This window comes from Sorex fumeus, unplaced genomic scaffold, assembly GCF_029834395.1.
Source record: "Sorex fumeus unplaced genomic scaffold, SorFum_2.1 ptg000122l, whole genome shotgun sequence".
In the NCBI taxonomy this organism is placed as follows: Eukaryota; Metazoa; Chordata; class Mammalia; order Eulipotyphla; family Soricidae; genus Sorex; species Sorex fumeus.
The window spans coordinates 6,096,773-6,122,629 of NW_026606179.1; the positions used below are offsets into that span (position 1 = coordinate 6,096,773).

General features: G+C 43.4%; 1 protein-coding gene across 4 annotated transcripts in view; it reads left to right on the plus strand.

The window, feature by feature from the left end:
• SPECC1 (sperm antigen with calponin homology and coiled-coil domains 1) overlaps positions 1-25,857 on the plus strand; it is a 422,681-nt gene that overhangs the window by 315,015 nt on the left and 81,809 nt on the right. For all 4 annotated transcript variants that reach the window (XM_056135727.1, XM_056135728.1, XM_056135726.1 and 1 more), the window contains 2 exons: positions 6,481-6,597; positions 14,386-14,445. In XM_056135727.1, the coding sequence (XP_055991702.1) occupies positions 6,481-6,597; positions 14,386-14,445 (177 nt within the window). The remainder of the gene's footprint in view (positions 1-6,480; positions 6,598-14,385; positions 14,446-25,857) is intronic.

A 25,857-nucleotide genomic window follows, 5' to 3' on the forward strand; every position in this document is an offset into this window, starting at 1 on the left:
TATGTTTTCCCACCAACTCTTCAAAGCATCTTTGGTCCTCTAGGGGCTCTTATAGACATGTTGACCCTTTGTGAGAAATGAGCTGTTTTCAATCCTCAATGATCTATAAATTATTCAGTATTCCCCCAAAATTAAAAGCACAGGCACTCACTTCAGTACGCTTCTGCACTGACAGTGAAGGCGTAGGAAGTCTCGGCAAATCCCTGGAGGGAGACACTTCGGCCTCTGTACCCAATACAGCTGTTTCCTGCAGGATGGAGCTTTCCGATCAAGTCTCCAGTCTGCTTACTTCTGAGCTTTCTTCAAACTTTTCTGGTTAGTGCTCACTAGATTTCTAGAAATCTAGTAGGGGGGCATTGAGATCCTCAGACAAGATGAATGCGCAGTGGGAATGAGGCCACACAGATGCAGAATCAAGACTTGCCCTTGATGGACTTTCAAAAGCACAGTTTCCGTGAGAACTCGGCAGCAGAGTCTCTCCCCAGCCATGGATGTTTCCACCCAGTGATGGTGTTTCCAGGAACAAAAGGTCAAGTGAAGTGAATCTTCTAGAAGAAAATGCTGTGGATTTGTGGATTTTATTTTGCTTTTGTTCCATTGTATTATTTAAGAGTACTGCCTCTGGTTCACCTTTCCAGAACTTTGTCTAATTCTCAACCATTTTAAGGAAATATTTCCTAAGTCTTTTCAGAAGTCTACCCCCACCCCACCCTGCTCTTCCTTCCTGGTTGCAGTGACAGATGCTGTAGATCCGCACGTTCAGCTATGGGGTTCACTGGGGCCACACTCCAGGGTCATAGTGTTTGCTGAAGCTCACCAGATTATGAGCCTGGCTGTGGTGTTCGTGTGGCTCTATCAGGTGTGGTGCTTCCTTGAGTACCTTCCTGCCACTGTGTAATTAGACTGTTCCATGAACTGGATCTTAACCCTCTTCCTTAAGTCCTACATATTCTGCTTCGTTCTTGGTCACCTCCTGGATATTTTCCTGGTCAGTGGAGAAAGTTACCCAGACAGAGACACATGCCATGTGTCCCGTGAACTACTCCCCAGCCCAGTTTTCAGGCCCAGCCGGGAGGCTCTGCCAGCCTGATGGCACCCAGGACCCTCAGCCGTTTAGTGCTGTCCCTTCCTGTTTGGTGTGATGTCCCACTGCCATTCCGCATCTCCCCTGTGCCTCCTTCAGTCTGCCAGAGTACTCGGCAGCCACAGACTGACCTTCAGCTCACAGGCCTCCGTGTGCTGTGTCTGTCCTGAGGAGGTGAGCGAACAGCTCACCTCTTGTGGTCCCTGTGAAAGGCAAGCCTGATCAAACTGCATCGTGCCACATCAGCTGGCTCTTTATTCACCAAAATACACCCTAATAACACACCGAAATTTACCTCAGTCAGCTCTATCACATTGCTATAATGTTTTGTAACTTTTTGGGGTAATCTTATTTGAGGTGACATAAATGTACACACATTTTAAGTTATTTACTCATCTGTGTTACACTGGCAATTATTGACCCTCTTATTCAAATAGAATTAGAGACAATTTCTTTTTTTTTTCTTTTTTTAAAAATATTTTATTATTGGCGGCTGGAGTGATAGCACAGTGGGTAGGGCATTTGCCTTGCACGCTGCCAACCCAGATTCAATTTCCAACATCCCATATGGTCCCCCAAGCACCACCAGGAGTAATTCCTGAGTTCAGAGCCAGGAGTAACCCCTATGCATTGCCAGTGTGACCCAAAAAGCAAAAAACAAAAAAAAGATTGTATTATTGAATCACTGAGATAGACCCTTACAAAGCTGTTCATGGTTGGGTTTCAGTCATACAGTGTTCCAACACCCATTAGAGACAATTTTTAGTGTCACTTAGGAAACTAGGATTGGGGTCCACTCAGAGATAAAAAGGATCCACTCAAAGATTTTTAAAAAATAAATAAATAATGTTTTGAGTTTTTGGTTTGCTGGCAGGGGTTTGGGCCACACCCAGCTCTGTGCTCAGGGATTACTCCTGGCAGGGCTTGGGAACCATATGTGGTGCCAGGAATTGAACCAAGATCAACTGTGTGCAGTGTAAGGGCCTTCCCGCTGTACTCTCTCTTCAGCACCACTTGTCTATAATGTTCTTGAAATTGATCATTACAGGTCATAACTGGTTGCCTGCCATCTCTGCCAAATTCAGATCAACTGGCAGCCTTAAACATGCCACAGAGACTGTATGAGACGAGCACTTCCTAACCCCAATGTTGGAATGATGACCTGACTCACTTGGTATTTCCATAGAAACTTTTTTTTTTTTTAAAGGACAGGGCCTGGCCGGCTTCCATTTTTCATCTAATCTTCTTCTGGCGTTGCTGCTAAGAGCAGGGTGTGCCCCCCAGCCTCATGTTCAGTAGAAGTCCAAGCTTCTGTCCTATAGTGATCAGTCATTTTAATTAATTTGGCCTCTTGCTTTTAATCACTGTTTATTATTTTCTTTTCTTTAGTTGGATTTTTGTCTTGTTTTGTTTTGTTGTGGGGCCACACTCAGCTATGCTCAAGGCTAACTCCTGGCTCTGCACCTATGCATCACTCCTGGTGGACTCAGGGACCTTATGGGGTGCCAGGTGCCGATCACTGAACTTAGGTTGTCCACGTGCAAGGAAAACATCCTATCTGCCATATTACTACTCTGTCCCCTCTGCGTTTATTATCATTTTTAATTCTTATATCATGACCTGCACTTCAGTGGCATTCAGTTAACTAAAATACTGGGCATTTTGTTGCTTTTATGAGATGGATGATACTGTCTCTGTTTTTGAGTCCATATGGCCTCTCAAAATACTTCTGAAGATTGTGCAGATAAAAAAAAATTGGGGATTTTTTTGGGGGTGGGGAGAGACAAAGGAGGTCAGGTAACACCCACCAGTGCTTAGGGATCACTCCCAGTGGTACTTGGGAGGACTGTGTGGTACTGGATTGAACCAGGGTTGGCCACATGCAAGGCAAGCACCTTAACCCCTGAACTATATCTCTTAACTAGAGAAATGTTTTAAGCAATAGATAAGTATTTAAATGTTACTGAATTCTAGGAGGAAAAGTATTCAGCAAATATTAAAACTCTTAAGTATTTATTAGAGAGGTAGTACAGTGGGTAGGGTGCTTGCCTTGCATGTGGCTGACCTGGATTCAATTCCTTGCACTTCATATGGTTCCCTGGGCACCACCAGCAGTGATCCCCAAGTGCAGAGCCAGCAGTAAGCCACAAACACTGCCAGGGGTGGCTCCCCCCCACCCCCAATATTAAGTGTATGCTAAGTGAAGAAAGATGAGGATGGGAGGGAAAGAAGTATAGCATACAGAACATGGAGTATGGCATCGTTGGATGGAGATGGACTCCAATTCTGATAATAATGTTTCTATTTTGTTTTAATTTTTTTTTTTGCTCTAGATTTCTCATCTATAAAGTGAGTCCAGTGTCACTTAACTGTGTGGTATTGTTCTTGTAATTAAATGAGAACATACACAGTTACAAGTACATTGTAGACACACAAAAAAATACTACTTATCCTTGCCACTGCTGCTGTTTCTGAAACTTTTTATTTAGGAGACTCCTATTTAAGAGACTTTGTCTTGCTCATTGAGCATTTGGCTTTATGTTTAAAATGTGGCCTTTTGAAATAAGTTTGTTATATGCCTGCCAAAGGGAGGGGAGTAGGGAAAGTTTCACTTATGACTGGAAGATATGGTGATTACCACAGTAGGATTCAAGTATCACTTGAATCCTGTTGTTCATCAGTTTGCTTGAGCGGGTGCCAGTAACGTCTCCATTCGTCCCTGTCGTGTGCTAGCATAGCCCAGTGGCATACTGGGGGCTCTTTCAGGGTCAGGGGAATGAGGCCCATTATTGTTACTGTTTTTGGCATATTGATTATGCCACGGGTAGCTTGCCAGACTCTGCCATGCAGGTGGGATACTCTGGCTGGGCTCTTCGAGAGGGACGGATAATTTTGGGGCAAATTTAAGTATAAAATAAAATTTAATTCAATATATTTTAGATGTGAGGGTTGAAAACTTAGTTAAGTAAGGGAGTAGTCAATATACGATATTGAATTAAATAATTTTAATTTCTTTATATACATAGGTTGGGCTGGAGCGATAGCACATTGGTAGGGCATTTGCCTTGGATGCAGCCAGCCCGGCTGACCCGGGTTCGATTCTTCTGCCCCTCTCGGAGAGCCCGGAAAGCTACCAAGAGTATTTCGCCCACACGGCAAAGCCTGGCAAGCTACCCGTGACATATTCAATATGCCAAAAACAGTAACAATAAGTCTCACAATGGAGACATTACTGGGCCTGCTCGAGCAAATCCATGAACAATGGGAGGACAGTGCAACAGTGCTACATAGGTTAGCCCTGTTTATATAAAACAGGGCTGGAGCAATAGTAGTGTGTAGGGTGTTTGCCTTGCACGCGGCCAACCCAGGTTCTATTCCTCCATCCCTCTCTGAGAGCCTGGCAAGCTACTGAGAGTATCCAGCCCAGACAGCAGAGCCTGACAAGCTCCCAGGGCATATTCAATATGCCAAAAACAGTAACAACAAATCTCACAATGGAGACGTTACTGGTGCCCGCTTGAGCAAATTGATGCACAAAGGGAGGACAGTGCCGCATAGGTTAAAATCACATAGTAATCAATCACCACAAGTTAGATTTTGTTGATTTTTTTCTGATGGTTTCATTTGCCGTTTCTTTTAAGTTATGTTGGAGCAAGAAATATGAAATAGATTTGTTAAATGCCTCCAGGGAGACAGCCAGGTGGAGGGGTGGTGGTAGGGAACCTGGGGGCACTGGTGGAGGGAAGGAGACATTGGTGGCAGGATTGGTGTTGAAACACTGAATGCCTGAAACAGCTCTATTATGAACTACTTTGTAAATCATGGTGTCTTAATAAAATTTAAGAAAAAAAACAGGCTCAGAGGGGAAAACAAAAAGATGGTCTTTCAGTCTAGAGAGACAGTTCAGTGGTCCAGGTTTGGCCCCTGCCACCTTGTGGTACCCTGAGTGCTCCCAGGAGTAACTGCCAAGCCCCGCATCCAGAAGAAGAACAAAAATATAAACAAAATAAAATAATGAAATGTGGCTGTCTACTAGAAACAGTAGTGTGTGTCAGCATCATTGGGAAGGACAATGCAGGTCATGTTCGCGCAGACGCCCAGTGCTCACCGGAAGTGCTTCCCATAGACAAGTCTCAGGGGAGCATGTCTGACTCCCACTTCGAGAGTCATGGGTACTGTGAGAGACGGGTATGGAGATGGGTCTCAGAGCCCTCTACATGGAGAAAATAGGAAGCGAAGGAGCTGGGTCTGGACAAAATCTGATTTCCCCGGGGCTGGCCAGTTCTGCTCCTTGCCTCCCTTCCCAGGGCCTCGTGTTCACAACATCTGGTTTGAATAATTGAGATTTGAGGGAACTTGAGAGGTCATGTCCTGGCATGTTTCTTTCCTGTCTTTTTAAACATGCAGACCTCCTCAGAAACAGTCAGAGCGCTTCCCTTCTCCAAAGCAGTTATCAGCTTTCATCGGGGTATTTTGGACCCACTTACCTTCTCCCTGCCTCTAGCACACACAGTCAGAAGCAGACAGGGCCTTCCAACAGAGGATTCTCAGACTTTGTGTAACACTGGTGCTTAGCAACTCTTAAAAATTGGTTGTGCTTGAGTCATGAAAACCAAAGTGAAGAGGCATTATTATGGTCATATGCCACTTTCAGCTCTTTGAGAAATTGTAATTGTAAAAGCAGAGTGGTGAGCTGTGATGTATCCCTATAAGCTGGTACTTTGAGGGAGTTCCAGGGTGTACCAACAATCATCCTAGACTTATTAGAAGCTGGAGGAGGTTTGATAGAAATGGCTTTAAATAAAGTATGGATTTTGGGTTTTTGTGTGTTCATTCAGCCAGGTGTATTCTGTGCATCACCAGCTCACCCAGCTGCCTTTGCTTTGCTTTACTTTTCTCTTCATTTCTCTCGTATTTGGGTACACATCCTCCCCACTAGTACTTTAGAGCTACTCCTGGATCAGTGCTCAGTGGAGACCATGTGGTGCTTGAGACTAAATAGAGACTGAACCCAGAGATCTTGTGTCTGGGCATGCATTCCAGCCTGCTAGGCTCAGTTTCTTAATATTAGTGAAGACTATATTTACTCAAACCAACACTAGGGAAATCTAGGTAAAGACTGAGATACAGAAAGATAGTTAAAAGGATTACAGAATATGTCTCAGAGCCTCTAATATACCAGAGGTGCTCAGAAATGCTCTAGCTTTTTTTTTTTATCACAGAAACCTATTCTTCATAATGGTCTATGAGTGGGTTTGGTCAACACCAGGGTGTTCCTGGCACCAAGAGTACTGCAGCTGACTCAGGCATTTCTTGTGTTGCCTCATCTAAAGATACATATCTCCATCTTCATGTTCTGGTGGTAATGCTGCCTTCCCCCGCTCTCTCCCTTGCAGAACATTGACATCACCAACTTCAGCAGCAGCTGGAGTGATGGCCTGGCCTTCTGCGCTCTGCTCCACACTTACCTGCCTGCCCACATCCCCTATCAGGAGCTGAACAGTCAGGAAAAGGTGAGTCACCTGCCCGTTCACTGCCACTTGTCCTCTAGACTAGTATTTCTCAACTGTATCTTCCAAGGGGGCTACAGGTGAAAAAATTCAGAAATGGGGGACCAGGATGCAGGATTAGGGCCCAATCAGCAGGACAGGGAGCTACAGGGACAGAAGGGGACCATGCCAGGGAAAGGCTGAGAAACTGCTCCAGAAGACCAAAGGGGGTTCCTCGTTAAATGGGTACATCCTGATAGAGAGAGTGTGTATAAACTTCAAATAGAAGTTAGGATCTTGATACCAGACACAGATCACTATATAAGGTACTGAGCATTTTAAGGCACTATAGAATCCCACGCTCGATTTAAAAAATCAATTTTCCTTCTCAGTGGCATGCAGCCAACATGGCTGACGTAAGTTTGATCCCTCCACCCCTCTCGGAGAGCCCGGCAAGCTACCGAGAGTATGTCAACCACACGGCAGAGCCTGTCAAGCTACCCGTGATGTATTCGATATGCCAAACACAGTAACAACAAAGTCTCCAATCGAGATGTTACTGGGCCCGCTCGAGCAAATCGATGAGCAACGGGAGGACAGTGATACAGTGATTACCGCTTGTTACCTCAAAAAATACCATGGAGATTAATTTGCTGTTACTGCTGAGAGATTCTTCTCATTTAGCAGAGAAATAAATGCCCAGTGGAATATCAACTTTGTGATGTGAAGAATATTAAACAGCATTGTTCAAGCCCTTAAATTAGGAAGCACCACTCAAGAAGAGTTCTCTGCTCAAATGGGTTTAGGAAACTTTGCTTCATATCACATTTTTACAGATTTGTAAAGTTTGAGAAACTTTCCTTTTAAGAAACTAGCATGACTCCACTGAACCCAACATCTATAAGAGTCACAAAGCCTCTTTCAAAAATATGGAATCACCTAAAACAATGGTTGACAAGATTTGTGGGGTCATTGGGTCTTTGTCAAAAGTATTCCACTCTTCCCATGTAGGACTGACTCTGCCACAGATGATGAAAACAATTGGGCAGGCCAGCTCCCAGTCACATTTCAGTCACAAAACAGGTTGCAGCCAGAGGTGGCACACAGGCTGTGGTCTGCCTAACCCCTGATCTAGAACATCCTACAAAGTTGTATCCCATGGAGTGTACTTTGAAAATGTTATGCCAGCCATTTGCTCCTTCACTCTACAAACATTTCTTGCCATCATCATGAATAATAATAAAGATAACAGTAAGTGGTACGGGCACATCCTTTATGTTTGAACAAGTAAGTAAACTTCTACCAAGTGATGTTATAAATAAATAATGACTCATTAGGGACTTGAGATGAGAGATGCACAGATCTGGGAGAGGGAACAGTGTGTGGTCTCATTTAGATCAAGAAGGCTGATGTCCTCCTGTAAAAATGATGGTCAAGCTAGTTTCTGGGAAGAAGCGGCAGAGTACCCAAGTGCGGAGAGCCAGGGGCAGCAGCAGACTCAGGCACAGTAGGCATCATCGGGAACGTGGGGCAGGCCCACGGCAGTGTGCAGTGAGACGGGAGCATGGACAGGGTGGTGCAGGAATGTAGGGCACGGCTCACATAAGGATTTTGCATTTGGGGCCTGACAGGTACAGTACAGGGGTTAAGGCGCTTGCCTTTCATGCAGCCAGTCCCGGTTCAGTCCCCAGCACTGCATATGTCCTCCCAAGCACCATCAGGAGTGATCCCCAGGCACAGAGCAAGGAACATCTGAGTGCTACCTACATGGCCAAAACTTCCCACCTTAAAAGGATTTTGTACTTTGCTCCAAGCACAGTGGGAAATATTGGAGAGTAACAATTCCTGATTTGAGAAGATCTGTAGCAGTTTCATGAATAAAATGAAATGGGAAGAGTACAGGAATGGAAGAGCTTCCTTGTGGCAGGCGGTGTGAGCTCAGTCTCCAGAGCTTGGAGCTGGGACTGAGAAAGATTCGGAATTTGTTTTACGTAGAGAAGGAACTCGATTTAGTGACATGGTAGAGGGGAGGAGACATAGCGTCAGGGACTCCCGGCATCTGATCTGTCAGGACTGTATATAGAAGTGGGAAAGAGAATAAATGGCTTTAGTTGTTCTATCCTGATGATCCCACGTGAAGGGGTTTTCTTTGGTGGGTTGGCTTGCTTTTGGAACCACACCTGGCTCTTCTTGGGGAACACACCTGGAGGTACTCGGGAACTGTACACGCTGACAGGTTTTGAACCCAGACTGTGACTGCAGCTGCATTCTATGCTGTATCTCCAGCCCACTTTCTTTTTGTTTGTTTACTTATTTGGAAACTGTTCATATTATGAGTTAAATAATGCCCAAAGAGTGGTCATGATAATGATGGAGATTATAAATAAAATAAATAAAGGCCCTCCCATTGATCATCAATTTGCTCGAGCGGGCCCAGTAATGTCTCCATTGGAGACTTTGTTGTTACTGTGTCTGGCATATCGAATACATCACGGGGAGCTTGCCAGGCTCTGCCGTGCGGGCAAGATACTCTCGGTAGCTTGCCGGGCTCTCCGAGAGGGGCGGAGGAATCGAACTCGGGTCAAGCGATAGCACAGCGGTAGGGCGTTTGCCTTGCACGCAGCCAACATGATGGAGATTATAACTGAAGAATAGTTTAACTTTTTAGGAAGTGTATTTACAATAGGGGCCTCCAGTGTAACAACTGGCACACTGTCCTCCCGTTGTTCATCGATTTGCTCGAGCGGGCCCTGTAACGTCTCCATTGTGAGACTTGTTGTTACTGTGTTTGGCATATTGAATGTGTCACGGGTAGCTTGCCAAGCTTTGCCGTGCGGGCGAGATACTCTCAGTAGCTTGCTGGGCTCTCCGAGAGGGGCAGAGGAATCGAACCTGGCTCGGTCAGGCCAGCCACATGCAAGGCAAACACCCTACCACCCTACCGCTGTGCTATAACTCCAGCCCAAATACATTATATAGATGCATCTCAGAAACATCTCATATTCTGTTCTGAACCACCACAATAAAGTAAATGTTGCAGTAAAGCAAGTCGCCCTTTTTCTTTGTTTCCAAGTACATATAAAAGTTGTTTATACTGCACTGTAGTCTATTAAGTGTGTGATGGCTGTGTGTCTCCAGAACCAGCGTAGGGCTAGGAAGAGAGCTCAAGAGGCTGGAGCACATCCTTAGCATGAAGGGCCCTGGATTCGATCCCAGGTCCCCTGAGTACTGAGCCAGCCACCAAGCACCATTGGATGTGGCCCAAAATAAAAAATGAGTAAAATTTTAAAAACCAATATGCAAGGGGCTAGAGAGATGGTACAGTAGATACGGGCCGATCGTGCAAGTAGCCAACTTAAGTTTGATCCCCAGAACCCTATGTAGTCCCCTGAGCCCCTCCAGGAATGATCCCTGAGTGCAGAACCAGGAGTAAGCCCTGAGCTTCACTGGTTTTGGCCACAAAACAAAACAAAGAAAACCTCACCAATGTGCATACCTAAATTTAAAAAATAATTTAGTAGTTGGTGAGATAGTTCCCGGATTAGAGGTGCATGCCTTGCTTTATACCCAGTTCAATCGCTGGCATTTGAGCGAGCACTGCTATGTCGAGCCCTGGAAATTCCCCCGTCCCCACACCACTGGGGTGACCCTCCAACACTGATCACCCTGTTACTAGGCCCCCACATCCTTGAATAACCTTACCCAGATAGCCTAATATCACTGGGAGTGCCCCAAAGCCTTCAGAGCACTTCTTGGAAGAATCAGATAATTAAATGAATAAGTAATGAGAGCCGCGAGGCTGGCTCCACAGCTGAAGCACTTTCCTGGAATGTGGAAGCCCCAGCTCCAACTCCCAGCATTGCATGGTTCCCTGAGCATCACTGGGATGGCCCTAGAGGCCCCCAGCTCTGCTAGGGGCTCAAGCTGGATCAAACTAGCATCACTTCGAAGTAGCTCCAGGCCCCCTGAGCACTGCTGAGGAGAGCCCTCCAGGCAACCTTTACTGCTAAAATGTTATCATGTGAGCCTCCAGTAGTTCTTCTGTATGTTTTTTTTTTAATTTGGTGCGTTTGGGGTCAAGGGAGACACACCTGACAGTACTCAGAGGGCCATGCAGTGCCAAGGATTGAAGCTGGATCACCACATGCACAGCATGAGCTCTCCAGCGGTCTCTCCAGCCCTTTCCTGGGCTGTCATTTTTTGGAGGGTCTTACCTTGAAATTGATGGTGGCTATCTGATCAAGGTTGTGATCACTAAAGGTTGGGAGGCTGTGGCAATTTCTTGAAATAAGACAGCAGTGAAGCTTGCAACATTGCTGACTCTTTCTTCCACAAGAGTTGTCTGGAGCATGCGGTGCAGTTTGTTGGCATCTGACCCACAGTAGAACTCCTCTCAAACCCCATAGCTGCTTTATCAATTAAATGTATGTTATCTGAGTCTTTTGTTGTCATTTCACCATTGTTCGCTTCACCAGGAGGGATTCTGTACCAGGGTGGTGCTCAAGGACTCCGCCTGGCTCTGTGCTCGGGCGCCCTGGAGCCTAGGGGAGCATGTGGCACCTGGATCAATCCTGGCCTCCCCCATGCAGCTCCTCTGCTCCAGCCTTCTGGGCTTTCTCTCCTGTCTCAGGCTCTGCTCCTAACAGGGTTCTCTTGCTGCTCCCATATCACCTGCAGTCACATCCTCCACTGAAATCTTGAACCCCTCAAAGTCATGCCTAAGTAGTGGAAACAGCTTCTCCCAAACCCTTATTAATGTTGCTATTTTGACATCCTTCCTTGGTTTACAGATTGTTCTTAGTCACATCCAGAATGCTTTCAGTTAACTTTGCCTAGACCCAGCAGAGGAGTTACTGTCTCTAATAACTATTGCCTTTTGAGATATATTTTTAAATAATAAGACTTGAAAGTTTAAATTACTCCTTGATTCGTGAGCAGTGCAGAATGGATATTGTGTTGGTAGGTATGTAAACATTATTCTCCTTTCGTATGGTTAGGTCTTTTGGGGAGTAGTACAGCGCAATTTTCTTAAGCATTAATTCTTTTTTCTCCTGCCTTCCTTTTTCTTGTCATTACAAGAAAAGGTTGCACACGCTTGGCCTTGGTACTCATGTGTTTCTAGTGGCAGTGCTCATCAGAAATTGTGCACTTTTGTTGCAGTGCTTGCTCACACACTGTTTGCGGTACATCGGAGATAACTCAGCTTGTTGTGCTGGAAATCACTAATAGTGTCTCTGGGATCACACACTCAGTACATGTGGGTCATGACAGGGATCAAGCTTGTAGGGTTACACCTGTAGTGCAGGTGCTTCCCCACGGAGCTACTCCCTGCTACCTCAGCCATTATCTATAATTTTTTTTTTGAGGGTGGAGATTAAACCTAAAGCTTTAACTGACTTTTGGAGCTGAGTTACACCTCTCACCCCTGAGCAGTAATTTTTTAAATTTTAAGCACCATGGTTTATAAAACTATTAGTTTAGGGTTTTGTGTATAAAACATCCTAGCACCACACCCTCCACCAGGGCCCCCTGCTGCCCTCTGCTCTCCCTCCAGTGTCCTTCCCCAGCCCCTCCCCAGGCTTTCTGCTGAAGCCCAGTTCTTGCTTTCTGTAGTTTCAGAGCATTTGTTATTTCCTTCCTGTGTTTCTCTATATCCGGCATGGGAGAGATCACTCTGCACCTGTCCTTGTTGTGACTAACTTTATTCAACATAATCCTCTCCAGAGCCATCCCCAGCATCTTTTCTTAAAACTTGGTCACATTCCACTCTGTGTGTGACACAGCTTCTTTAACCAGTCTTCTGTTCTCAGGCAGTCAGATTGTTCACAGATTTTGGCTGTTGTGAATAGTGCTGCAGTGAACATAGCAGTGTAGATATCTTTTCTGAATTGATTTTTGGGGTCCTTGTGGTAGATGCCAAGAAGTGGAATTGTTGATTCACATGGAAGGTCAGTCTGAGTTTTCTGATAAGTGTCCACGTTCCATAGCTGGAGTTGCAGATCTCAGGCCCATCATTAATCAGCTGTGAATGACTTTCTGAAGTGATGGAAATGTTGTCTGGTGTGATGAAATCTGACTAACTGAAAACAATGAATTTTTGGCGTTAAGTATTCAAGTCACTAGTGGCTGCCATGGGGGCAGGGGCTGATGGCACTGACATTTTGGGAGCAGCACGCAGGGTGCTGAGGAAGCACCATGGAAACCTGTCCTGCATCCCCCCAGTCCTAATGCTACCTCGGACTCCCATGGGCATGTCCCAGGTGTTTGCCGGGCGCCCTCAGACTGCTCAGTGACAGGTTTACTGCCTCACAGGCCCGTCACAAGTCTCAGCACATACACACACACACACACACACACACACACACACACACACACACACACACCACCCCCCTTCCGGCTCCCGACCAGCTCTCAACAGGCTCCTTGCTGTGCATTGATTTGCTCAAGGAGCTCTCAGAGCACCGGAAACCCATTTACTCATGAGCTGGCCAGTGTGTTAGGAAGCCATCATCAGGAGCGATCGTCTGGAGGAAGATGGGCAAGTTCCTATGCCCCCTGAAGGCCCCACTCACCGGTTTCCACACATTCACCCACCTGCTGGCTCTCTGAGGACTTTCATGGCCCTTGTTACTCAGGTGTCATTAGCCCTGGGCCCCTTTCCCTTCACCAGAGCCTGGGGGTAGAACAGAAGGTTCAGGTCTCGGAGCACATGGTAATATCTAGACAGCCAGCTCTAGTCCTGAGGTTCCAAAAGTGGGACCAGAGAGCTAGTACAGGAGTCTATATCTGTGTCCTGGCTTGATCCCTGGTGCCACACAATCCCTGGACAACACTGGGGTGGCCTTGGAGCCCTGAGCACCTCTTGGGTGGCCCTTCTTTCAAAACATTATTTTAGAAGTCATATTATTCATCTAATTTTTGTTTCGTTTTTTAAAATTGAATCACCGTGAAATACATAATTACAAAGCTATTCATGATTGAGTTTCGGTCATCCAGTGTTCTAACACCGATCCCTTCACCAGTGTACCTTCCAACCTCTGTGATTCTCCAGACTTGGGAAATTGCAAGGCTTTTTTGGACATTTGAGCAATCAGAGGTAGAGCACATGGCCCCACACGTGAGGCCAAGGCTTCTGCCAAGCACGAGGAGGGAAGGGAGACTAACTCAAAGGTGCTTGTAGGAAAGGAAGCCAGTGAGTGACTCAGCAATTCAGAAGTAAAACTTGGCTAGATCTAGGGAAGTTAAGGGGAATTTTCTTCCATATCATACACAGTCAAGCCTGAAAGCCCTATTTATGGCTGATAGGACAAGAAGTGGAGGTTTGGGCGGGAGAGATAGAGGTCGAAGGGCTGGGGTGCTGTTTTGCATGCGGAAGCCCTGGATTTGGTCCCACATGGTTCCCCATGCACTGTAGGATGCAGCCTTCAAGCCCCAGGACAGGAAGAGCCTCCAAACAGCACTGGGTGTGAACCCAAAGTGCATGCGCGCGCGCGCACACACACACACACACAGACACACACACACACCACATGTACATGACCTGTTGTAGTGCTGATAGTCACCAAGCATAGCCAGGGTGACCTCTGTATAGCTAGACTGGAGCAGTACCACGTCAGCTCACCCATGGACCCTCAGACACTCAGTGGGCTGAATATCACGGGGGTGGCCTCCAAGTCCTCTGGGAACTGATCAGGAACCCCTTATTCCCATTAAAAAGATCATTTATATCAGAGTGTGCACTGTTCTTTACAAGAAAGTGTATATATTTTTATTTGATAATTCTAGTCTCTGTCTTTTTTTTTTTTAACCTAGAAAAGAAATCTCTTGTTGGCATTTGAAGCAGCTGAAAGCATAGGCATCAAACCCAGCCTGGTAAGTGTTCTGTTTGTAAACTTGTACTTCACTCGGATTATTGAGAAAGAACTTAATGCATCAAATAAGTAATTTCTTACAGGATATTGAAGTTCATTTACTTAAATGGATTGCTCATAATCCTGACTATAAAGCGACCCTATTGGAGACTGACCACATGATTTCAATTTTCTTTTTCCCTCTTTTTTTTTGGGGGGGGTGTTGGTGTGGGGAATACCTGGCAGTGCTCAGGCGCTACTCTTGACTCTGTGTTCAGGAGTATAGAGCACCCCCTTGGCAGTAGTTAGGAGACATACGGTATCGGAGATCAAACTTGAATCAGTCAAATGCAAGGCAAGTGCCTTAACCACTGTACTCTCTCTGACCATGATTTTACTTTTTAATGAGGATGTCATTCTGGAAACAGTGAACTGCATTATCATTAAAGTCTTCTGGTTTAAGTTGTCTAGAAATTTTAATGAAGACATTTTTAAACTGTTAGTACATGACTGAACTCTGAATAAAGAATGGGTGGGTAAGGCCTTGCATTTGGCCAACCCACGTCTGGCAACACCCAGGTTAGAGATCCTGAGCCCTGCAAGGAGTCAGCCCTGAGTACCACTGGGTATAGCCCAACCCTCTCCCCTACCCCAGAATAAATACCCACATCTCAACCTTAAATGTGCAGTTTCTTTCATTTACTTTATGGAACATTCTCCACCCTGGAGATTGACCCCCTCATCCTGAGATGTGTGCCCCCAGCACATTCTCTCCTCTAGAAATGTTCGTGTTCTCTCTTAAACATGTATGTCTCTCTGTCTCTCTCTTCTCTCATATTCCTCTAAAAAAATTATTTAAAATAAAACTATTTTACTTCACTGAAAAACAAAAAAGAATGAAAGAATATAAAATAACCCAGAAGTCAAAGGGTAGAGAAGACTGAAACCAGAGCCAGGAGGCAGGACCCGAGACTGATGCAGGTGGTGGCAGGGGCCCGTAATAAGTAGGTCCCCACAGGTGCTTATGGCCACGAGGAGTGAGAGAGAAGTCTGAGCTCCCAGAAACAGATCATTAACACAAAACCAAAGATCAAAAAATATTATTTTTTGTCATGAAAGAGAAAGTTAAAAATTTCCCCTGCCAAGGTCAAAGAGAGCACAGCAGGTAGGGAAAGGCTGACCCAGATTGATCCCTGGACTCCCTATGGTCCCCTGAGCCTACCAGGAGTGGTCCCTCTGCACTGAGCCAGGAGGAAGCCCTGAGCATCGCCAGCTGTGACCCGAACCACATTAACAACAACAATAAAAATTTTCACTGCCAGTCTCTGGTTCTGATAAGAAGCTTGGTTTCATTCTTAGATTTTTGGCAACCTAAGAAAAGGAAGAGGTTCTGAAAGATGGGTCAGTGGCTTCTGAAGCTCCTGGACCAAGTGTGAGGCCAAGAGCTTAATCCTCATTGCTGGAGCCTGTGCAAAGGTGATCTTGACAGCATCAGTTAGCGACTCCCCCATGCACAGGAAACAGAGAGAGAAAATAGGAATCAGGAGGAAGGAGCATGGTGCTGTTAGTAGAATTTTACAAACTAGTTGAGTGAGACTTTCTGAAAACTGAAAACATCAACCCAACTGGTATTGAAACTGACTAGAAACAGCAGAGAAAGAAAACTACTAAACTGGAAAATAGATCTAAGGAAGTTACCCAGAATATAAAATAGCAGTCTTGAAAAATGGAAACTATGAGAAAGGGATATTATTAGTCAGCACATATTCAACTTCAGGAAATGGAGAACTCAACTTTAACATTTGCTTAAATTTCAGAGTTTTTTTTTCCCCTAGCAAATTGCCTAAATATTCTTTCATGATGGCTTCACTGTTTGGTGTTATAATTAAGTAGTGCAGAGTATCTCTTTTCCACACTCTACCACCTTTAATTGACTTTTTGACTTTAAGGTTCAGGATTAGTAGTTAACTTTTTGTCCCCATATTTGTTTCCCTATGGTTAAAAGTGACAAATGCCAAGTACCAGACACTACTTCCACCACATGCCAGTAGAAATGGGAAATTATAGCACAAGTGCCTCACGTTGTCTTTTAATAAGGAAATGAAAGGCTTCCCAGAAGGCTGACGGTATAGTACAGTGGGAAGGGCACTTGCCTTGCATGCAGCCAACCCAGGGTCAATCCCCGGCATCTTTTATTATACCCCAAGTGCCTTCAGGAGTAAGTCCTGAGTGCAGAGCCAGGAGTAACTCCTGAGCATCTCCAGGTGTGGCTTAAAAACAAAGAAAAACAGGTTTCCCTGAGTCCTGCAACTCCTTGGAAGTAGTGCAACTGACTAATTTGATAAGGTGTACATTTTTCCAGGCTCTTTGTAATGAGTAATCTCTTGGTAGAAAATGACTTGATTTAACTAGTCAGTAGTATCGGTCAAAGAGCTTAAGAGACATGGGAGAGAAAGTCAGATATATCTTTGTTGAACTCCAGAAGAAAAGGAGAAAAGCAGTATGATAGGGAAATATATGAAGAAGTGGTGTCTGGAATTTTTCTGGAATAATAAAAACCAACAGATGCTTAAGGAATCTTAAACAGGATGAGTGAAATATCGATCTAGTCATATCAAATTAAAACTGAATAAAAAGCAAAGACTATAAAACATTTATAAATAGTTTATGCTCACCAGTAATAAAACGACAGCTGGTAAATGATTATCAATAGCTAGAATAGGCAACTCATGAGTGGCCAATAAACTTTTTCCTGGATCCAGGAATCTAGTTTAAATAGAGAGTACAGCCCCAACCCACACAGTGCCGCTCCTGAGTGCCTGCTGGCCTTAGTGGCCCCAAACTCCACACTCCAGCCCCGCGCAGGCTGGCCTCTTGAGCACCCCCAAACTTCATACACCACTGGCCTGAGCACTGCAGGGCTGGTATCACAAGGAGTGGCCTTTGGGACCCCTTAGCAACACTGGGACTGACCCCTGATTCTTGTTTTTTTTTTTTTTAAATATTGAATCACCATGAGAACAGTTACAAAGCTTTCAGTCTTTAAGTCTCGGTCATACAATGATCAAACACCCATCCCTTCACCACTGCATATTTTCCACCACCAAGAACCCCAGTATACCCCCCATCCCATTCCTCCCCCTGTCTGTGAGACAGATGATTTCCACTTAACGCTCTCTCTACTTTGATTACATTCATTATTTCAACAAAAGATGCACCATTATTATTTGGAATTTCCCCCCAACAATCAGACCTGCTGAAAAGGCATCGTGAAATAATTTGTTTTCTGTTGCTGGTTATGAAGAGCATATGATGTTGCCCAGCCACAATTTTGGATTTTTGATATTTTACTAATTAAATATGGAGGAATTTCTGCCAAAGCTGCATAGTTCTGAGATTGGTTTGTGTGCCTCTGGGTCCAGCCGTGCTGGAGAGCCACTCATAGGGGGCAACTTGTGGTCTCGGTGGGGCAGGAAGGACATGCCGGTTCCGACTCCCATCCCACGAGGCTGCAGTTGCCCTATCACTGCCAGCTCATACCTGGATGTCTAATAGGCTCAGAGGCGGTGGCCACCGTGCTGCCAGCGAGGGAGGGGGGGACGCAGGGGGTGAAAGGCAGAAGAGACCGACACCCTTTTCCTCCCAGGGCGGGGCGGGGAAGCACAGCACCGTAGCTTAATGCATAGTCCATTCACATTTCTGCCAAAAGTATTGTTGTTTCTTAATGTTGATTTATTAGTGACCAGGAAAATCTAAGTTGTAGGGAAAGTAATTGAAAAAAATTTATCATAGAAATTGTTAGTGCTGTGAACAGTGTTTTAACTCTAAAGTTGAATGTCTAATTTTCTAAAGTAATATGTATATTTCTTCAACTATTAAACATAAATTTTCCCTATTGCTTACTCAAAAAAATAAAACAAAAAATAGAACTTTGGGCCAGAGAAGTGGCTCAAAGGATTGAAATACATGCTTTGCTTGCAGGAGGACCAGGATCAGTCCCTAGCACCACAGTCCCCAATCTCCACCCCACCATTCAGTTCCCGCCCCCAGCACTAAGCCCAGAGGAGACAATGGCCTCTAGGTTTGGCCCAAGAAACAGAAGAAGAAAAAGGAGAAGGAGGAAAAAAGAAACAGAATTCCAACCACTAAAATACTTGAATTTCTTATATAAAATCTAATCCTGCACACAAACACCACTATCAGAAATCCCAGTAGGCAGCTGGAGAAAGAAGAGCAGGAAGGGCACTTGCCTTGCACACAGCTGACCCAGGCTCGATTCCGTATGCTCCCCAAGCCCTGCCCGGAAGTGATCCCTGAGTGGAGAGTCAGGAGTAAGCCCTGAGCATTTCTCGTAGATTTCTCCCTCCACCCCCCCCCCCCCCCCCCCCCCCCCGCAAAAACAATCCCAGTAAGCCCAGATCCCACCAAGTCTTCAAGAAGAGTTATCCTTATTACATACAGACAACTTTAGAGATGTTTGTAAGGAGTGATGGGGCTTAATCATCTGCTGAAGATGGAGTAATATAGCCTGATTAATCCTCCCTCTGAAACACAACTAACAAGTAAAAACAGAGAAGTCATGTTAAAGAATAAAAAAAATATGACTTGAGTCCTTGTTAGTTGAGAATATACAAAATTATATTGTTTATTTGTACTGTTGCAGTTAATATTTTCTCCTTTTTTAACATTTCCACCCAGTCTTTGTCTAATCTAATATATAAGTTACTGAAAGCTGGAAAGCAAATGAGATCATGTAGACTTAATTTTCAGAGCTAGCAATTTCCTTTGTTTGGATGTCTATGCGCTCCTGACAAATAACAATTAATCTCTAAAGCACTTAGGAATGTTTACGAGCTCTTTAACCAACTTATGCCTTCAACAAAATAGAAACTTCCTACATTATTAAGTTTGATTCTCAGTATCTTGATGTGGATGGAAAAAAAATAATGTACTTAATTCGATAACAAATGGCAGTTTTTAAAAGTACCAAATCAGAATTGGCATCGGTGATAATCCCAAATCTCTACTCGAGTTTTTTTGTTAAGTTTCATGGGAAAAATGAACTTACATGACAGTAAGTGTATTTAAGCAAATGTAGGTTTCCTGGGCATAGAATGTTAGCAAGGGCAAAGTTTTTTTAGAAAAGCTCTCTGATGTTCACCAAATTGGATTTGATTTTTGTTTTGTTTTGTTTTGGAGCCATGCGTGGCAGTGCTTCGGGGTTACTCCCGGCTCTATACTCAGGGTTCATTCCTGGTAGGGCTCAGGAGACTACATGAGGTGTTGGGAATCAAACCCGGGTTGGCCACAAGATTTGCTTTGATTTTGTTCTTACTGATAGAACATGAGCTGGAGCGATAGCACAGCAGGTAGGGCGTTTGCCTTGCACGCGGCCAACCCGGGTTCGATTCCTCTGCCCCTCTCGGAGAACCCAGCAAAATACCGAGAGTATTCCTCCCGCACGGCAAAGACTGGCAAGCTACTCGTGGCATATTCGATATGCCAAAAACAGTAACAACAAGTCTCACAATGGAGCCATTACTGGTGCCCGCTCGAGCAAATCAATGAACAACAGGACAGGGATACAGTGCTACAGTGATAGAACATGGTTTATGATAACACTGACATTTATGCTTGAGAGGCATATACAGTTCCTTCACCATCCCCGAACTACCAGAATTCTTCCACCGCTATCCCGGGTCCCTCCTCATCTGCCTGCCCTCTTTCCCAGGCTACCCTCTTGACTTGATAAACTCAGTTCTGTGGGCAGACTTGCTTTGTTTCTTTATACTCCACAATATGAGTGAAGTTGTTTTTCTCTGACTTACTTCACTTCATAATATAACCCCTAATTCCAGATTGTAGGAAAATGAAAGATTTCATCTCGTCCTATAACTGTGTCTATAAGACTACAGTTGGTTTTGTTTGTTCCTTAAGAACTACTCCCATCTCTCCAGGGCACCATCCCTTTGTTTTTATTAGTTTTAACCATCCCTTTGTTGTTCACTTTATTTGCAAGTGGAGCCTATTTATTGAAGACACCTTTTGAAGTACCATGAAGAATTCTTCCTATGTTTTTCTGAGCGTATTTTATAGATGCAGGTCTAAAATCAATTCTTTCATCAGTTTGTATTATATTGTGAAGTAGTGGCTCAGTCGCATTTTTATTTTGCATGTGGTTTACTAGTTTCCCCAACATCATTTATTGAAGAGATTTTCCTCCCTCTGCTTCTTGCTCTTGGCTCCTTTATTGGAAATTAACTCCCCATACAGTTGAGTGCCCATAGAGATGAAATTTTACTTCTTGACTCTTTTTGGTTCTGGGGCCACACAGGCAGTACTTAGGGCTTACTCCTGATTCTGTGCTCAGTATCACTCCTGGTAGGCTCAGGGGACCATATGGAATGCCAGGAAGCAAACCTGGGTCAGCCGTGTGCAAGGCAAGCACTCTACCTGCTGTACTACCTCTGGCTCTGTACTCCTGAACTCTTAATTATATTCAAATTTTTTTAAGTTTGCCGAGAGTATCTCGCCTGCACAGTAAAGCCTGCCAAGCTACCCATGACGTATTCGATACACCAAAAACAGGAACAACAAGTCTCACAGTGGAAACGTTACTGGGCCCACTCAAGAAAATAGATGAACAACGGGAGGACAGCGCTACAGTGCTTTTATTCCAGTACTAACCCTGTTTTGATTACTATAAATAAATACTATAGTTTAAAATCAGATAATGCAGTGCCGCTTATATTTTTCTCAGTTTTTAGGGGCTGGAGTGGGGAGACCATAAAGACCATGGATCAGACTCAGGATTCCTACAGTGCATACACTCCAGCCCTTAAAGCCATGTTCCCAGCCCCCATATTTTTTTTCTGAGAATAGTTTTTATTATTTGTAGAGTGTTATGGTCTTGATGAATAACATGGGAATTTTCATAGGAGTTGCATGAAGTCTGCATGCTTTGATTAAAGTAGGATGGTCATCTTAACAATATAAATTTTTCCAACCCATGAACATGTCTTCATTTCTTGTGTTTTCAGTTTTTTCAAATAGTGTCTTACATCACTTACTTAATATAAGCTTCTCACTGCCTTTGTTAAATTGATTTAACAATTTTAAATGGGATTGTTTTCCTTTCTCTTCTGGTTTGCATATAAAAGTGCAAATGAGTTTTGAGGTTTTTAGTCTGTCATTTTACTAGATAGGTTTATTGTTTCTAAAAGTTTTGGGTGAGATCTTTATTATTGTGTACAGTATTACATTTTCTGCAAATAAATTATAGTCTAATAACTTCTTTTCCAGTTTAAATCCCTCTCATTTTTTCCCTGTTGTTGAACCTAGCACTTCTAATATCCTATGTTGAATCCTAGTATTGATAATGGACATCCTTGCCTTGTGCTTGGTCTTAGAGGGAAGGTTTCAGTTTTTCACCAAGTAATCATGTGATATGTGGTTGTCACTATAGAGAAGTTCCTTCTGGCTCCATTTTGTGAGTTATATCACAACTGTGTGTTTACTCTTTTTTGGCTTTTGGGTAACATCCGGCAATGCTCAGTTACTCCTGGCTCTGCACTCAGAAATTACTCCTGGTGGTCCTCAGGGGATCTGTGGGATGCTGGGGACTGAAACCTATCAGCTGCATGCAAGGCAGATGTCCTACCCACTGTCCTGTCTCTCTGGCCCCTGTGTATTTACTCTTATCAAGATCTTTCTCTGCATCTGTTGATAAGATAACATGATTTTTTGTTTTTGGTGCTACACCTGGCAGTGTTCTGTGGTTTCTTCTGGTCAGTGCTCAGAGGTCACTTCCCAACAGTGCTCAGAGGACCATGCAGTACTGTGGATCAAACTTGGGATTCCTACATGCAAGTGTGCACTCCAGCCCTTGAGTCATCTCCCCAGCCCTATCACATGATTATTATCTCTCCTTTTGTTGATGTGGCATGTCACAAATCACATATATTGAATTTCAGAGAAAGTCCTTGACAAGGTTCATATACATTTATGATTAATTTTTTTTTAATTCAGCAAAACTTACTTTAGGAACTTACTTCAATGTTGTAGAGGCCTCATACAACAGACCCACAACCAACATCATTCTCAGTGGTGAAAACTGAAACCTTGAGTCTCTGGAATAAATCCTACTTGAGCATAGTCTACGATCCTTTCATTGTATTGTTGAATTTAATTGGCTAAGATTTTGTGAGGATCTCTGCATCTATTTTCTTAAGAAATATTGAGCAATCTTTTCTTTATTAGTTATGTCTCTATATATACTTGATAGTGGGTAGTTTGGCTTCATACAAAACTGAAGAACTTTTATTTTTTTGACTGTCTGGTTTGAAGGAGGATTGGTAAGAAGGTCAAATGTTGGAAGAAGTCACTAGTAAGACTATAAGCCTATCTGAACCTGGTTTAGGAAGAGACTTGATCACACTTTAGATTTCTGTCCTAGTAATTGATCTGTTCAGAGTTTGTAATTCCTTCTGATTCAGCCTAGAAAGATTTTTTGATTTTTAAAATGTACATATTTCTTTTAGGTTCTCCTTTCAGTGGCATAAAATTGTTCTTAGTAAATCTTTGTCCTTATGATGTTTTGCTTTCTGTAGTACCTGTTATAACTTATCTTTCATTTATGGTCCTAGTTTTATCATGAGTCTAACTAAGGTTGTCAGTCTTGCTTATTCTTATTCTTGGTTGCATTGACTTTTTTGATATCTTTTCTTTTTTCTGAAATAATTGTTACTATTTCCTTCCCTCTGCATACTTCAGCCTTTACTTATTTTTTTGTTTGTTTTTCTAGTTTCTTAAGATGTGAAGTTAGTTTATTTACATGAGCCTTCTTTATTCATGAACAATGAATTCATGTATTTCTATGAAGGTGGCTTTTAGTACAACTTTTGTCGTGTTACTTGTGTTCTGGAGTTTATATCTTCATTTTCATGTGTTTCTAGGATGGTTGTGGTTTCTGTCTGCATTTTTCCCAGATTCTTTTTTGCTGTTGCTCTTGGACCACATCCAGCAGTGCACTCATTGTTAGTGGTTTGCTCCCTGTGGTGCACAGGGAATTGACCATGTGGTCCTAGAGGTCAGACGTAGAGATCCCTCATGCTCTTTGAGCTATTTCCCCAACCCATTTTTCAACATTTTTTATAATGATTTATTTTACCTTCATAGCATTGTGGTCTGAGAAGATACTTGATATGATTTTTATCTTCATGACTTTATGGACACTTGTTTAGTGTCCCATTATGAGTTCTATCCTAGAGAATAAGCCATGTGTGCTGGAGAAGATCGTGTATTCAGCTTTAGGAAGAGAATGACCCTGAACATGTATATTAAGCTCAATTACTCCAATTCCTCCTTTTAGGCTATTTGTTTCCATATTGATTTTTGTCTATTATACCCAACAGTGAGTGGGAAATATGAAAATCTCCTACCGCTATTGTGTTGCTGTCAGTATCTTTATTCAGGTTTGTTAAATAGTTGCTTTATGTATTTTGATTCCACTTCATTTGGTGTCTATATATATTATATATATATGTGTATATTGCTGAGTGATAAGTCTTCTGCATGTAACATTCTCTTAATCATTATATTATCCATCTCTGATTGCTTTTTTCAGTTTGAAGTTCTATTTTGTCTGATATAAGTATGTCCATCCCAGCCATGTTTAGGACAGCATTTCTTTGTGAAACTGTTTTCCAACCTTTTACTTTGAGCCTGTTTATCATGAAAGTTAAAGTGGATCTCTTGTTAGGAGAAGATTGGGTTTTGTTTCCTGACCCATCTGGCCATTCTCTGCCTGGTGAATTCAGGTCATTGAAATTTAGCAAAATCATGAAATTAAAGACTTTATTCCCATCTTTCTGTATGTACTCTGGAATTTTGTCTCTTTTCTTGGTCTTTTATTCCTCTGTACTTTATATCTGCCTATTATATTGTGGTCAGGTTTCAATTGTCCCTTCTTATTTGTGTCTTCTGTATTTGTCTTGGGATTACCTTGAAGTTTCCCTCTGAAATTTTAAGCTTATACTCCCTATTAAGTTCAAAACAAGTAAGTCTCAAATTTATTATGAGACCCTATTATTACTCTTCTCCTGACCTATATTTTGTGTTTTTTAGTTTCTTATTTCTTACAAGTATTGTTTCCTTGCTGTTTATAGAAGACCATTTAATACTACTGGCAGAACTGGTGTAGTGATTATGAATTTCTTTAACTGTCTTTTGTCTGAAAAGCTCTGTATCAACCCTTCTAACCTGAGTGATACCCTTGCTGGGTAGAGTATTCTTGTTTGGATATCTGTTTGAGTATCCTGGCTATATAATGCCATTATTTCTGACTTGAAGGGTCACATTTGATAAATCTTCTATGAGTCTTGTGGACACTCCTGTATATATGAATGTTTGCTTTGCTTTCACTGTTCTCAGGATTCTTTATCTTTATCTTTTGTCATTGAAATTACATTGTAATTTGGTATTCTTTTATTTGGGTTTATTTTGTTTGGAACTCTGAGCTTCCTGAGTCTGGGCATATGACTCCATTCTCTCACTGGGGAAGTTGCCAGCTATAATTTCTTCAACCATCCATCAGATCTTCAATAATTCTTTCCCTTACTTTCCTCTCTTTCTGCATTCCCTATGTTTACTCACTTGCATGCTGATTCACAGAACTTTTATTCACAGAACTTTCATTTTAAAAAACTTTTTCCTTTTCTTCTGTTCTTTCTTGATGGTTTCATCTACCTTTTCTTTGAGCACACATATTCACTTCTCAGTGTATACCATTCTGTGACTGAGCCCCTCTACATTGTTTTCAGGTTAACTTCTTTGCTCCTTACCTCAGTAGTTTGGGAGTCGTGTCCCGAGCAGTGCACAGGGAGTCTAGCGCCCATACCCTGTGACACTCAGCCAACCAGGCTGCACAGTTGAATGCTGGAATCTGAGAATGAGGTGTAGCTAGGAAGGCTGGCGGAGTTTGCCCTTATCTGTTCCTTGTTCAAAGGGATTGGATGACTTAGCCCTGCTGGCTTGTCAGAGACCACTAAGGTACAGCCTGCTGCAACTTCCAACCCTAAACATCTTTCCCAGCACAGATATTGCCTCCAGTTGGTTGTGTAAGAGTAGAATTATGGTCAGGAAAAGATTCTGTGTCTGAGTATTGGGGTCACTCTCTTAGCCTTGAGTCCTGACTGCTGCGCTTTGTTCCATAGGGAGCAGACAGTATTTAGATGTGATAGAAAATGAGGACAGTGGCTGACTAACTGGTCCCCAAGAGATCCAGCACTGTCCAGGCATGGAGAGTTGGGCCTCACCTTCCAGTTGTCGCTGCTTCTGGCTGGAGGACCCTTTCCTGCTGTCCTTTGTGACACGGAAGAGTTCAGGTTAACCCCCAGTTGAATTCTTCGGTCCAGTCAGTGGCAGTTTTCAGGAG